Below are 15,628 nucleotides of genomic sequence, written 5' to 3'. Positions count from 1 at the left end.
ACTTACAAAAGGTCACATTGACAAGCGTGTTACGCTATTTTTAAAATCTTTCCTTTTCTTAGCACAAGCACAGCTGAGAAGCTTCGATGCATGTGCTCCATAACGCGTTAAAAAATAATGCATTTAATCACACTTTGCATTACAAGCAAAGGGGAGCTTTTGTCAATGCATGATTTCCTGGTAAACCAATTACATTGATCAGCGCATCCCGATTCATTTTACCCTCGCACCACCTTAGTTTGAGAAGAAGTATGAAAAAATATGAGGTTAACACAGAAAAACAGATCACCAATTCAAGCTTTATGAATAATCGATTAAGCCATCAATAATTGTTTTGGTAAAGCCATCCTCCTTCCATTTTATAATTTTTCCGCCACTAGCCATGATTAAATGAACGGTAAAAAAGTAAGAGCAAAGCGAGGGTGACTTATTTAGGCAGACATATATATGACAATGTCAATCATGTTACGTTATTATTAAAATGTTTCCTTTTCTTTTCATTACTTCTTTAACACACTACTTCTCCGCTGCGAGGAGCGGGTATTTTGATATATTATATATATATATATACATATATATGAATAAACTCAAAAGAGCTGAGACTTTTGATATCATGAGCGTGTCTGCAAAACTGGGGTCTCCTGCCCAGCAAAAGTCGAGCAGCCAGCGCATGCATAGCTGTGCCGGCCTTTGAGGCGCTGACTGCGCTTCTGCCTTAAGTCAAAGTGAGCACTTTTAATTTTTTCATCCTCCCCTGAGCTATAGCCCAGACAAGTGCAAACACGGGACCCCTTTTCTACACCACGGCAAAATAATATTAAGGCGATTCACACTTTCTTTTGCACGTATCGATTATGGGTCCTCAGCTCGGATTATGAAGACACGCACAGGAGTGGAGGACTGACAGTGCCATCACAGCCGATTAATGGCGGGGCGTCTCACCAGTCTACACAAGACCCACGCGACTGTCCCAAAAGGCGATCATAACGTCAGCGAACACATCTCTCTATACTATATAAAAGAAAAAGGCAACTTTCCTTTCTTTACACCTTTTTCCTTTTATCCCAAACCAAAGCCTATCTCTCTTAACACTGCAGAGGACACAAAACTAATTTTCTTTAAATGCGGTAAGGCACATTACCAGAGGCACAAATTTGAGCGTTCACATAGAAAATGTAATTTCTATACCACAGCCGTCGTGTAGCGCCTTTCAAAAGGGATCTACTACCGAGAGATGATCCATATACATTTTAGCTGCTGTTAGTTACTTACCTGTTGTGTTACACAGTCTTTAAAATGTAGTTTACCGCAACCACTCCAGTAGTGCTCAATGTACCTGTACTTCTTAAAACGTTAATGTTTTACTGTTTAATAACTTATAGACTATATTTTATTATTTTTCCCTTGCACTCAGTGACCAAAGCTATACACACACATATAGACACATACAAACATACACACATATATATATGTGTGTATATATATATATATATACATATATATATATATATATATATATATATATATATATATATATATATATATATATATGTGTATATATATATATCTGTGTATATATATATATCTGTATGTATGTATGTATGTATGTATGTATGTGTGTGTGTGTGTATATATGACAGCAGCAATCCAAGCTGTGACAAAACAGTAAAAAGGAGGCGTGTCAGACGTCGTGGTACATTTTCTGATGCAACTACGAAAACAACTTTGTGGCGCTGCCAAATACACAAAACTTTGACAATCATGTTACATTATTTTTAAAATGTTTCCTTTTCTTTTTCATAACTTCTTTAACACATGACATCGCTGCGAAGCGATATATAGTATTATATATAGTATTTTGCTATAAGTAGAGTCCCGCTAATCCGAACTAATTGGGACCGAACCCTGTTCGGATTAGCGAAAATTCGGATTAGCGGAGTTTTGTCATATAATGCCATATATTGACTTTATGAGGCGTATTAAGCGTCTGATGTGTCAAGAATTAAAGGTAAGAAATTACGTATTCTAGTACACTGCTATTTAAACTGCACTGTAGTGTGACTGTGATCGGAGGTAAAATCGATATGACGGTGATGCGTGAGTAGTAGCGGAAGGGCAGTGACCTAGACCTACGATTCCTCTTGATTTCCGTTCCCAAACTATGAGTGACTGAGTCAGTGTGCCACCTGCTACTGCCGAGTGATGTGTTTTGTGCAATGTTATTGTTCGCGTGCGCGCACTTGCCCTGTGTTTTGTGAGTCCTTGTGAGTGGTGTGTAGTGTGGTTTCTTTACATTCTGTGCTTGTCCCTGCTGTTAATCATCATGGCAAGCAAACGTAAACATAACTCGTGTACATTAAAAGAAAAACTGGAAGTGTTGAAAAGACTTGACAAAGGTGAAAGTGCCACTCAGAAGGAATTTGGTGTCGGGAAAGCAACAATTTCCGATTGGAAAAAGAACAGAGGTAAAATTGAGCAGTTTTGCGCTACCACAAGTGAAAAACGATTGAAAACGTAGCAAGGCGACAGTGTCGTCTTACTAAAAATTGGACAAAGCACTTTTCTTATGGTTTACACAAGAAAGACAGAAAGGAATCCCTATCACTGGCCCTCTAATTCAAGAAAAGGCGCTTCAATTGAACAAGCTCATGGACGGTGACGTATCATTTACGGCTAGTTGTGGTTTCTTAGACCGATGGAAGAAAAGACACGGAATCAGGCAGCTTACAATAACTGGGGAGAAATTGTCAGCGGACAACAAAGCAGCTGTTGAATACCTTGAGGAGTTCAAATGCATCATTTCTTCCTACTCGCCCAGCAAGTTTACAACGCAGATGAGACAGGACTTAACTTTAAAGCATTGCCTACCAAAAGTCTTGCATCACAAGAGGAACGATCTGCACCAGGGTTTAAAATGGATAAACAGCCTAACTGTGTTGGCCTGCAGCAATGCTTCTGCCACAAATAAGCTTCCACTAATGGTTATTGGCAAATCGGCAAAACCACGCTGTTTTAAGAACATGAACATGAACTCTCTCCCTGTTTTTTACAGAAATCAAAAGAAAGCTTGGATGGATCGTGCCTTGTTCCAAGAATGGTTTGACAAGCAATTTGTGCCAAAAGTAAAGGCGTTTAACAAAGAAAATGGATTGCCTCCTCGTGCTTTGTTACTTATAGACAATGCTCCGTCACATCCAGAAGAAATGCAAGTTGTTTGCGATGATATCAAGGCTATTTTTCTCCCACCAAATGTCACATCGATTTTGCAGCCAATGGACCAAGGGGTTTTGCAGGCTTTGAAACAGAATTATAGAAAAATGCTTCTTAGTAGCCTACTTGAAGATAATGAAGAGCTAACAATTTTGGATAAACTCAAGAAAATGAACATCAAAGATGTTATTTACTGGGTTGCTGAAGCTTGGGAAAACACACGCAAGGAATCCTTACAGAAGTCTTGGAAAAATCTCTGGCCTGAGCTAGAGTTTGTCCAAACAGTTTTCCCGACAAAAGAAAATTGCGAACTTCTTCAATTGGTGAAAAGAATACCAGGTTGTGAAAATGCAGAAGAAGAGTGCGTGGAAGAGTGGGGCCGTTGACGACTGTGGCCATGAAGAATACACAGATGATGACATTGTGGCAGCTGTGCAGGGAACGTCAGCTGATCTCGATGCAGACGACAGTGAGGAGGAAGGGGACGCGCCGACTGATGTTGTTCCACACACTGCCGCAGCCAGTGCCCTTGATCTCGCTTTGCGCTACGTTAAGCAACACGCCGATGCAACCCCAACAGATGTTATGTTTATGCGGCGTTGGCGAAACATTGCTTCTTCAAGCCGTTTTAGTTTGTTGCGTCAGAAGAAGATCACTGACTTTACCTCTTAGATAATGGTTTGCTTTTTACGTTTTGTGTAAATGCTGTACAGAACATGGATTCTACATATGTGAGTAAATTCTAACTTGTTTCAATTTGAAGTAAGGCTGTATTTTGGATTTTTAGTTAGACAGCGAAATTGAAAAATTACAAGTTTCTTAAATGTACATTAAGCGCACGACATAACTTGAAAAACTTGTTTTCTTTACTTTTCCCAGTTCAGAAATTTTATAAAAATTACTGTATTTTTCCCCTAGTCCTGTTCGGATTAGGCGGATTTTCGGATTAGCGGGGTTCGGATTAGCGGGACTCTACTGTATATTATATATATATATATATATATATATATATATATATATATATATATATATATATATAGATATAGATATATATATATCTCACAGCGACACTCATAACAGTGACAAAACAATTACATTGACAATCATGTTACGTTATTTTCAAAATGTTTCCTTTTCTTTCTATTTCCTTCTTTAACACACTACTTCTCCGCTGCGAAGCACAGGTATATATATATATATATATATATAGCAAAATACCCGCGCTTGGCAGCGGAGAAGTAGTGTGTTAAAGAAGGAAATAGAAAGAAAAGGAAACATTTTGAAAATAACGTAACATGATTGTCAATGTAATTGTTTTGTCACTGTTGTGAGTGATGAGTGTTGCTGTCATATATATATATATATATATGCAAACACCGTAGTGACGACTTGGTTTAACATTACTTGGCAACAGGGAAAGTGGGGCAAATTGCACTGGTGCATTTGTGTCTCCCATAAAAGCAGCTTCACTTGAAATCACTTTGTGATTGTGCGGTAAAGCGTCCGCTGAAGTGTCAGATTCTTATTTAATTCTTCTGCTTTCTGTATCTTCTGCATTGCATTCAGGTTACCCTGATGTTTTGTCTCATAGTGCCGTCTTAGATTAAATTCTGTAATTACAGCCACATTAGCTCCACAAATGAGACACACGGGTTCAGTAAACAAATACTCAGCCTCCCATCGGTTTTTAAAGGCTCTATTTTCAGAATCAACTTTTCTCTTCAGCATCGTGTGAGCTAGATTCGCAATAACTTGCAGCATCATAAGCTAGACTTGATTAACGCGGTAAGTGTTCGGCAAGGCAGCTGAAGCGCTGCATTATGGGATCTGTAGTTTATTGTGTTACCAGCGCTTCATATACCGGGCCATTAATAACAATAATACAGTATATAAAATGATCTCGCGGGCGGATATAATTACACGCGGGCGGATGTGGCCCGGCCCTTGAGTTTGACACATATGGACTAAATAGAACTTGAAAAGATATATTTTTTAAATGTGATCGCGCAATTCAGATAGAGTTGACGCAAGACACAGCCTGCATGCCTCAATAAGTCATCCTCCCTCGCTCTTACTTTTTTACCGTTCATCTAATGAATACACTGAGTATGGCTTTACCAAAACAATCATTGATGGCGAATAAAGTATCCATTATTCGAGTATGTAGATCGGGATATATATATACATATATATATACCCGCGTATCATGAGAGTAGTGTGTTAAAAAGCTAGAAAAGAAAAGGGAACATTTTAAAAATAACGTAACATGACTGTCAATATACAGTATTTGTTTTGTGAGTGTTACTGAGTGTTGCTGTCATCAAGGATTTGATTATCATTATTTCTTTCAATCAGGTTCGTATTTGTAGGATGTGTTGTGTTCAAGTTACATTCCGTGTTTGTCAATCGTTGTAAAGATGACAGGTTTCATTCATCGATTCATTTCTTACTGCATCAATAAACAGCTCGTCTTCTTCTTTATCTGAGACCTGACACACTGCATGCACGGGTTTTTTTACACTGTCTTCCTTTAGCGGGACATTGACTTTTCCACCGTGTGCTTTGTTTCGCAGTAGCTGGATTTATGAATATGCTTGTATGTATCAGGCGCTTCATATTTTTGCTGCCTTTTCAATTGTGTAATTCGGTTTTGTTCAGCGCTCTTTGGAACTGTTGCTTTTATCTGTGCACTGCGTCAGTTCCGTGAGCGCTCGGTGTACATGCATCGAAGTTTCCCAGCTGTGCTGGTGCCATCTTGTGCTATGTCCATGGCTGTATTTAATGTTACCTTAGTCCTGGCACTTAAAACTTTCTCGCAGTTTAAGCTGAGTTTGTACAAACACCACCCTGACCATCTCATCTTCCTCTGCATAAGCACAGTCCTTAACCCGTGAATATTTAGTGGGAGTTTGCTATTGGATTGCCGCTGACGGACGGCCTTATATGGGCAGGCACTAAATTACAAACGCCAGCGGCAGCCTGTCTATGAACTTAATTTAAAGTGTAGGTTTACATCGTGCTTTGTTTCAAGTAGCAGAACTCATGAATATGGTTGTATATGTCACTTGCTCGCTTCTTATTGTTTAGCTGCCTTCTCAATTATATAATGCATGTTTTCTTCAGCGCTTTTTGGAGGTCTTCCTGGTTTTCTATGTACTGCGTGATTACGTGGAAGGCGTGATGATGTCACACGAAACTCCGCCCCACGCGTTCAAGCTCATCTCCATTACAGTAAATGGGAAAAACAGCTTCCAGTTATGACCATTACGCGTAGAATTTCGAATAAAACCTGCCCAACTTTTGTAAGGAAGCTGTAAGGAATGAACCTGCCAAATTTCAGCCTTCCACCCACACGGGAAGTTGGAGAATTAGTGATGAGTCAGTAAGTGAGTGAGTGAGTGAGGGCTTTGCCTTTTATTAGTATAATATATATATATATATATATATATATATATATATATATATATATATATATATATATATATATATATAATATAGATAGATAGATAGATAGATAGATATGAGAACAACACTCATATCAATGACAAAACAATTACATTAACAATCATGTTACGTTATTTTTAAAATTTTTCCTTTTCTTTTTCGTACCTTCTTTAACACACTACTTCTCCGCTGCGAAGCGCGGGTATTCTGCTAGTGTATATATATATATATATATATACTAGCAAAATACCTGCGTTTCCCAGCGGCGAAGTACTGCCTTAAAATTTTTATTAAGAAGAAAATTAAATTTTTTTTAAACTGAGGGAAAATATACCAATAATTATTTGTTAAAGATCTCTTTGTATACCACATTGTGAGTTCGGCCCTCCGGTTGTAATATGACCAAGCTGTGCGCTGAGCTTACTCTTGAGCATGCAACGTACAGTTGGCCATGTGAACAGTAATCTTGTTTCAGATCTCACAGCTTGGATTGCTGGTGTCATAATCAGTTTGAGTTGCATGGTTTGTTTCAATTACGACAGTATTTGTAGGACTTGTGTTGAAGAGACATTCGGCATCTGTCAAGCGTTGTAAGTATACAACCGGTTTCATCAATAACTTCACATGCAGCTTTTGAGAGTTTAAACATTCATAAACTTCAAAGTGTCCACTGCTGAAATCGTCACCTGTGAATCTAAGATGTTTAAGAGGCATTGGCGGTTGTCGAAAGGTGTAAAATATTTGGCCATTTCGGTACACTTGAAAGCGACAACCGAACAACTCAGCAGCAGCCATCAGCTCACATGCAGAACCATAGGTGAAGGGCTTAAGCATTTCACTCTTTTAGTGCTCCTGTGTAGTATAATTATCTCCTGTACCGTCATCAGTCCACACCTTGAACCTGTCCCAGTCATTCAGTACATAAGACACAATGTTCCCCCGGATATCAAGAGTGAGCCTGATATGACCATGCAATATGTAACAAAGAGAATGGAAAAGGTAGGTGCCATCTCCGGGCATGGAAACCACTCGGTAAGTGACAGTTCTTTGATCGATGGTGATCACCTCAATAGACATGTTAATGAGGGTACGGTTGGAATGATAAAGGAAATGGGTACCTGAACAAATTAAAGTAAGTCTAAAATACCTACACAATAACTATAATCGCAATAAATGAACAATAAAACAGTGGAGAAGCCGTGGATTAAATAAAAAGGCTGTAGTTATCAGCAAGGAGACGTGAGTTCCGTGGCAAAGTAAGGAAGGGAATGTAGAGACTGGAGCGACAGACGACTTTATATAGGCAGGCAGCCAACAACGTGGGAGGCGTTGGGATGGGGGACCCAACGCCGCCTCACGCAGTGACCGAGCTGCAGGCTATGGACGTATATATGTACGTAAGTAGGATTCAGTTAGCGTTGGGAACCCGTGTACCAAATTTCTTGAAGATGGGCCCATAAGTAACAAAGACCATTGAAAAGTTCAATATGGCGGCCGACAGTGGCATCATACCACCGAAATAAGTACGTACATTGGTTTCGGTTAGCGCAGGGAAGCTGCCCACCAAATTTCGTGAAGATGGGACCATAAATAGGAAAGTTCAACATGGCATACGTTGTCGACCGTTATGACCGTAATGCGTAGAATTTCGAAATGAAACCTGCTTAACCTTTGTAAGTAAGCTGTAAGGAATGAGCCTGCCAAATTTCAGCCTTCTACCTACACGGAGAATTAGTGACATTGGAAACTTCAATATGGCGGCCGACAGCGGCATCATACCATTGAAATAAGTAGCACATGGTTTTGGTTAGCGCAGAGAAGCCACCTACCAAATTTCATGAAGATGGGGCCATAAATAAGAAAGTTCAACTTGGCGGACGTCGTTGACCGTTATGCGTAGAATTTCAAAATGAAACCTGCTTAACTTTTGTAAGTAAGCTATAAGGAATGAGCCTGCCAAATTTCAGCCTTCTACCTACACGGGAAGTTGGAGAATTTCTGACGTTGGAAAGTTCAATATGGCGGCTGACAGTGGCATCATACCACCGAAATAAGTACGTACATCGGTTTTGGTTAGCGCAGAGAAGCCGCCTACCAAATTTCGTGAAGATGGGGCCATAAATAAGAAAGTTCAACATGGCGGACGTTGCCGACCGTTATGGCCGTTACATTTAGAATTTCGAAATGAAACCTGGTTAACTTTTGTAAGTAAGCTATAAGGAATAAACCTGCCAAATTTCAGCCTTCTACCTACATGGGAAGTTGGAGAATTAGTGATGAGTGAGTGAGTGAGGGCTTTGCCTTTTATTAGTATAGATCCGTGTTTCGCAGCGGAGAAGTAGTGTGTTAAAGAAGTTATGAAAAAGAAAAGGGAACATTTTAAAAATAACGTAACATGATTGTCAATATACAGTAATTGTTTTGTGAGTGTTACGAGTGTTGCTGTCATCAAGGATTTGATTATCATTATTTCTTTCAATCAGGTTCGTATTTGTAGGATGTGTTGTGTTCAAGTTACATTCCGTGTTTGTCAATCTTTGTAAAGATAACAGGTTTTATTCATCAATTCGTTTCTTACTGCATCAATAAACAGCTCGTCTTCCTCTTTATCTGAGACGTGACATACTGCATGCATGGGTTTTTTTTTACATTGTCTTCCTTTAGCGGGACATTGACTTTTTCCACCGTGTGCTTTGTTTCTGCAGTAGCTGCACTTATGAATATGCTTGTATGTATCAGACGCTTCATATTTTTTGCTGCCTTCTCAATTGTGTAATTCGGTTTTTGTTCAGCACTCTTTGGAACTGTTGCTTTTTGGCAGTGTTTCTATTGGATTGCCGCTGACGGACGGCCTTATATGGGCAGGCACTAAATTACGTGGGAGGCACGGGCATTGAGCAGAAGTGTATTATAGTATATGGACGAAAAAATAGGTTCCAGTTATGACCATTACGCGCAGAATTTCGAAATGAAACCTGCCTAACTTTTGTAAGTAACCTGTAAGGAATGAGCCTGCCAAATTTCAGCCTTCTACCTACATGGGAAGTTGGAGAATTAGTGATGAGTCAGTGAGTCAGTCAGTGAGTGAGTCAGTCAGTGAGGGCTTTGCCGTTTATTAGTATAGATTGGTTCTAAGTAGGGTGTATCTTGCAAGAATCTCATGTTTAAGGTCTCCGCAAGACGCTCCATGGCCAATCCCTTACGTCTCGTGGGTCTTTTAAGTGTCTTTTGTGAACTTCACATGAAGATTACGTCTCGTCTCCCCCTAATCTTTTCCTCCCAGGATTTTTTTTATAATAGAGAGATACTACTGGAGCAAGTACAACCAGAATTTGAATGCCTTCCTAAAATGAAAGCAATAAGGAAACAAGGCCAATGTATTAATTCTCAAATTGGCATAGTATATGAGACAAAGATATGTTAAATTAAAAAATGACCGACTGTTGAATTTGAATGCACTACTAAAGACTGATTTAATCGAAAGAACACACATCTCTTAAGCAGGCATACATTAAAACTTGTGCTAAAACTCCACAAATACTATCCTCAATCGTTCATCACCATCAAGAACTTCATTAATTATAGTCTACACAAGTGTTTCTCAACTGGTGCGCCATTGGAGTAACAGTGTAGTGCCCTGAGTCTAGACCTGGTGGTCGAGACCTGTCAAAAAGGATGGGACTAGCTCGAGAAGCCGACACAAAAACAGCTACATGATCACTATTTTGCAGATACATCACTTAGAGCAATTTGACAGCCTGGAGGTGTGTTAGGGATCCATCTGCCTGGTTGTGTGTTCACCAGCAACTTTCATTGAGCAAATGGCAATGTAAAAGCTGCATTTTTTGCCGCAAACCCACATCCCACCACTTTGGAGAGTTTAGCTTGTTGTAAGAGATTTAATGCTTTTTTGAGTGGTAGAATTGTGGTGTGCTTTGGAAATTTTTGGGTTACAAAAAGAGTGCCACCATAGAAAAAGCGTCAGCAAAAATACTGCAAACTAGAATAACAGGCATTGATAATCATTACATTTCTATTACGTAGAATTTTATCATTATATTAGTCATAGTCAGTCAGCACCTTAAGTTACCTGGCAGACTGGAGAGTTAAATATAGAGATACTAGAGATTTATTTTGGTTTTAGTGCCACTCAAAGATAACTTATTTAGCAGTTATGTGATGTGACATTGATTCAATCTTCTTACAGAAACAAGAAATTGTTGTGTGTGTAATTTTTACCTTTGCAACTTTTCTCTAGCATTGTACCAGGACTGCCATAAACCCCCACTCTCCAACTCCTTTTCTTCAACTCCCCTGCACCTATGCCAATATGTATAAATCAAGAAAATTAAGTGCAGTGCTACGTACTGACATGCAGCGTATCGTTGTGAACCATGTTATATGAAATTTTGTATGGAATTATTTAGGCACACACACACACACACACACACACAGAGTAACTGATTAATCTTTAGTTGAAGGAGCTAAATAAATATGTGCTGGTGCAACTCCTACTTATGTCAATCAACTTGCCTGTGTCTATGATTTTTCAATACTATATTACAATAGACGAATTCCACTATTACGAAACGCTTCTGACATCTAGAGGTCAAAATTTAACACTGAATGCATTACTGAAACAAGGACATCTACTAAAACTTCACCATACTTGGCATTAGGTTTGGCAAATTAAAAATTCTCATAATAAAATTTACTTTACAATGCATTAATCAATCCATTTTAAATGTGTTAGAAATCAACTCACTTATTAAAAATGTTTAATAGACTCAAAAATCATTGCAGGTGAGAGAATTTCATTAATACTTTCTCTTCGTTCCCCCCCCCAAAAGTACCAAATATTAGATATCAAATGACAATGTTTTACCTTAGTGAAAAAATTTATGCTGTACGTGATGGTGTGCATGGTCACTGGGTGTCCCCGGATGAAGAAGCCCCCAAAATATACTCTGTTCAGGTTGTGTAGCTTGGCATACAGGCAAGCAAGCTGGCCGATGTCATTACTGATCATATGCAGCAGACTCTTGGCCATGTCTGCCTTGGAGAATTCTAATAAAAAAGCAGGGGGTTGTGTTAGTGCAAAATAGTTTTTCTTTGCTCTCAGTTCTTTTAATATTTCAGTTTCAGCAAACCTTAAAGCATTTCGCGGGGGGGGACAAAAGACAAAAATGAATGATCAATATCACTACTAGAACTTTTTTATGAGACAATTTAAACAGATTTCTGCTTCTACAGTATCTTTATTGTAAGCACTTTCAACTTAGATTAAGATTTGTTTTAAGGAGAAAAAAATGCTTTTTTAAATTATTTCCCTACCTCTGTCTTCTGTGGCTGACTTGCCAAAACTGCTAGCAATGAGGTCACCTGTTAAGCCAAGACAGCTATATCCACCACCATAGATGTCTTTCACCAGCATATCAACACTGGCATGCTGCCCCCGGGAAGCTAGCTGTAGAAGCTCATCAAATCTCTGCCAACACAAAGAAAATTTGAAAAATACACCACAAAAACATGCTGGCATACTAAGCAAGCCCTCCGGAGAAGATGCTTTACCTTGGTATTTGTGAGTAAAGCTCCAAGTCCCCAAAAAGTGCCTCCCCCAATTGAGCTTCCTCCAATTCGTTCAAATTTGTCTTCCGATTCAACCTGCAGAATTAAAATCACAGATATACTTCATTAGTCTTCAAAAGCATTCTATTAACCCTTTCACAAATTGTGTTATCAATCACAGGTTCAAAGGAAGTTTAAGATAATCTTTTTTGCTTTATGTGTTCAGTACAATGATTGTTATTGAAAATTTTGCATTGACTTGATAAATCAAAATACAATAAATATGCAATAAATTAGACGTACAATGCTTTATTCAATTTAATTCAAACCTGACCACTGTGGTACAGTGGGTCCATGGCTTAGGAAAAGGTGACAGTTTTAATAAAAAAAATAATTGTCTGGCTCACTCTCCATGGGTGTGCGTGCTCACACAGCTACGGGGGATTGGTGGAGTAATTGGGGCGAGACGCACCTGTACATGAGGGTGTGGTCTGTCTCAATTGCTTCATCGGCTTCCTGCGATTTAGACGCTGTACCCTCGGAGCAATATAAGAAAGAGCTGGCACGAGAAAAGGGGAAAATCAGAGAATAGAATAGGGAGGATCAGAAAGAAAACAAATGAACAATACACGATCAGAGAAGGAAGTTAACAGATGGGAGAGAATGCAGGATGTGGAGAGAGCCGGTGCAAGTGAGCAAAGAAAAGTAGCTGGAAGGAAGTCCCTGGAGGGAGCATGCGGCTAACGCTCAGGGGCTGTTGGCCACTCCAGCTGAGTGACCTGGAAGCTTGAGTGACTAACGTGGGCTGCTCAATTGGAGTGACTCGTGGTAAGAGGCAGCACGGCTGCAGGGGAATTTGGAGGCTCAGTGAGGCGTCCTGCAGGGGAGCCATGGACCGCAGGGACGTGAGCCTGTCAGTGAGAGTCAGAGGTTAGGGGATGGTGCCCTTTCAGAAGCCAGAGACAGCTACACAGACCCAAGTCTAGGAGTAGTGCTGAAGGGGGGCTTAACTGCCGGTTAGGCACATCCTTGACTGCAAGAGCCCATGTTAGGGTTACACCAAGCACCAAGGAAATGTCCATTTTTAAAGGAGTGCACAAGGACTCATGTTTTTATAAACAGTTTTCCTGCCACTTTTTAACCTCTTTATAAAGGATTATTTATTCGATTGTTTTAACCTCTACCAGCACTTTATTTGATGGGATTATTTAAAATAGAACATTTTAGCACTGTATTTTTGACCCGTTTTGATTTTTGAAGGTACTAATAAAAGCACTTGGCACCTTTATGCACCTACCCCTTGTTTTCTGTGCGAGTTTCCTCATCTGCTGGTGCATCCCTTGGGTACGTTATCGGCAGTACCTGTTTCAAGAGGCTCCCTGGAAGCACCTGGTAGCATAGGTCAAACACACACCCCTATCCATCTTGGCAGGAAGAAATCTGACATTTTCTGAGGTAATCATATCATATCAGATGACACCTCAAGCAATTTTCAGCAGATTGTTATTTCAATTTTAACTTTATTGTGTCACCTGGTATATGGCTTGTATGGCACTTTTGGTTCAACTCATATTGTTTCAAAGTACTTTATAAATAAACATGAAATGAAAATGAATTTTCATTTGTATGCTTCATTTACATAATCTTATCGAGTCAAGAGGCAGACAGCAACTCACTCCACCTAGTCTGCAGCTTGCCCCAACAAACACAAAAATATTTAGTCTTTAGTTATAGGGACAGACTTGTGCACGTGCAACCAACGAATGCTCATCCAGATCTACAGTGCATACTGTATAATGCAGTTGAAAGCAATAAGGAATGCTACTGTCTTGGAACACAAAATCAGAAGACATCTGGCCGATCATCTCGTCTTTTATGTGCCACAACAAAATGGAAAAAAAGGACAGATAAGGCAGCTGTACTCACTACACCCGTTACCCCTTCTTACAGCCCATTTTTTCTTATAATTCTCTTTTGTTTATTGTTTTTTCTGTAGTGAAGATTGAAGCTTTGGCATAATAAGTGCTATATTTGTTCCATCAATATAATTCTATGACCAAGACACTAATAGATTTTCTCAAGGCCCAGATTAAGTCAGTTTTGACAACTGACAATAAGCTCTATGATGCACACTTCAATGATAATTCTTACGCAGCACATAAATACTAACTACCAGGGAATATGCATATTTCTCTAAGCTGAAGCTAAACCTACCTGCAAATTTTCTCATTAACACCTACCTTTACAATGGACACTCCAGAACCAATATTAACAAGAAGATAAGGAAAAATGTCTGGTTGTGTAGTTTGAAAACGAAATTCAGGATCTGCATGCTTCACATATACAAAGGCCTCATGGGGTATATTCTTTAAAACAAAGTTGCAGCCTTTGATGAGACAGGACATTTCATCCTCTTTGTCAACTCTGCATGACAGAAGAAGGGTCAAGAATGATAGCAAACATTATCATACACTGGCATTATCAACAGGCTGATATAACCAGAATAAGTCATGCATGCTGTTTCAAATAAAAAAAGTTTACTGAAAGCCTATACAATGAATTTTACTTTCCATGTCTTCATATGCGAGTTAAATCTACTCCACGCATTAATTATTTTCTAAACTCTAATAAGTGCAGCAAACAGTTTTTTCATGTTGAACTACAGTCAAAATTAACTTGAATACAATGCCCTGCTTCAAAAGTTTAAGTTACATTGGTCCAAATATCTACCAGTTTTACTAATGTTAGCTTAAATGAAGACTATGCTTAAGTTAAAACTTAATGCATGACTGTATTAAGTTACAGATCACAGAAACTTGTCTAGTTGGTGTTTCAGAAGTGACTACTTACTTCAGCTGAAGCTTCTTTTCAATAAGATCTTTGAATTTATATGCCCCGCCCCCAGTAGCCTTGATGACCTTCGTCTCCGTATTGACAAGATGGTCTTTAATGAAATCCAAACAGGTTTCAATATAGGCATTCTCAAATTTAATAAAATGTAAACGGGCTGTTACTTCTTCTTGGACTGAAATTTCATATAGAGGCTCATCGACAGCTTCCTGGACAGGATATTTAAAAAAGAAAAAAGAAAAAAAAGATTGTAAAAGTATAAATTATCAAATGACCATATCATCAATACGTTTATGAAATAATATTAAGAAGTCTCAGCCACCAACTGTTCCTGGAGAAATGGCGCTTTTTGATAACACATTAAAGAGATTAAGAATAAACACAGCAACACAGTACTTTAAAGTAGGGCTGAACAATGGGATAAATGGGAAATGTGCCACAGCTACTGAACTGTAGTGCCCTGAAACCCTGTAGAGAGCTAGCCCTTCTCAGCTGTGAATGCACTAAAGGTGTATATGCAAGTTTATCAGGATGCTGTAAACAATATGCTTATGTG

At 39.0% G+C, this 15,628-nt stretch overlaps 1 protein-coding gene across 5 annotated transcripts in view; it reads right to left on the bottom strand.

The window, feature by feature from the left end:
• pank4 (pantothenate kinase 4 (inactive)) overlaps positions 1-15,628 on the bottom strand; it is a 146,389-nt gene that overhangs the window by 111,660 nt on the left and 19,101 nt on the right. For all 5 annotated transcript variants that reach the window (XM_039756151.1, XM_039756153.1, XM_039756152.1 and 2 more), the window contains exons 3-7: positions 15,073-15,281; positions 14,463-14,646; positions 12,226-12,318; positions 11,989-12,142; positions 11,540-11,721 (exon numbers count right to left, since the gene is read on the bottom strand). In XM_039756151.1, the coding sequence (XP_039612085.1) occupies positions 11,540-11,721; positions 11,989-12,142; positions 12,226-12,318; positions 14,463-14,646; positions 15,073-15,281 (822 nt within the window). The remainder of the gene's footprint in view (positions 1-11,539; positions 11,722-11,988; positions 12,143-12,225; positions 12,319-14,462; positions 14,647-15,072; positions 15,282-15,628) is intronic.

The sequence above is a fragment of the Polypterus senegalus genome, chromosome 6, assembly GCF_016835505.1.
Source record: "Polypterus senegalus isolate Bchr_013 chromosome 6, ASM1683550v1, whole genome shotgun sequence".
NCBI lineage: Eukaryota > Metazoa > Chordata > Cladistia > Polypteriformes > Polypteridae > Polypterus > Polypterus senegalus.
This window is presented reverse-complemented; position numbering and strand designations above follow the sequence as displayed.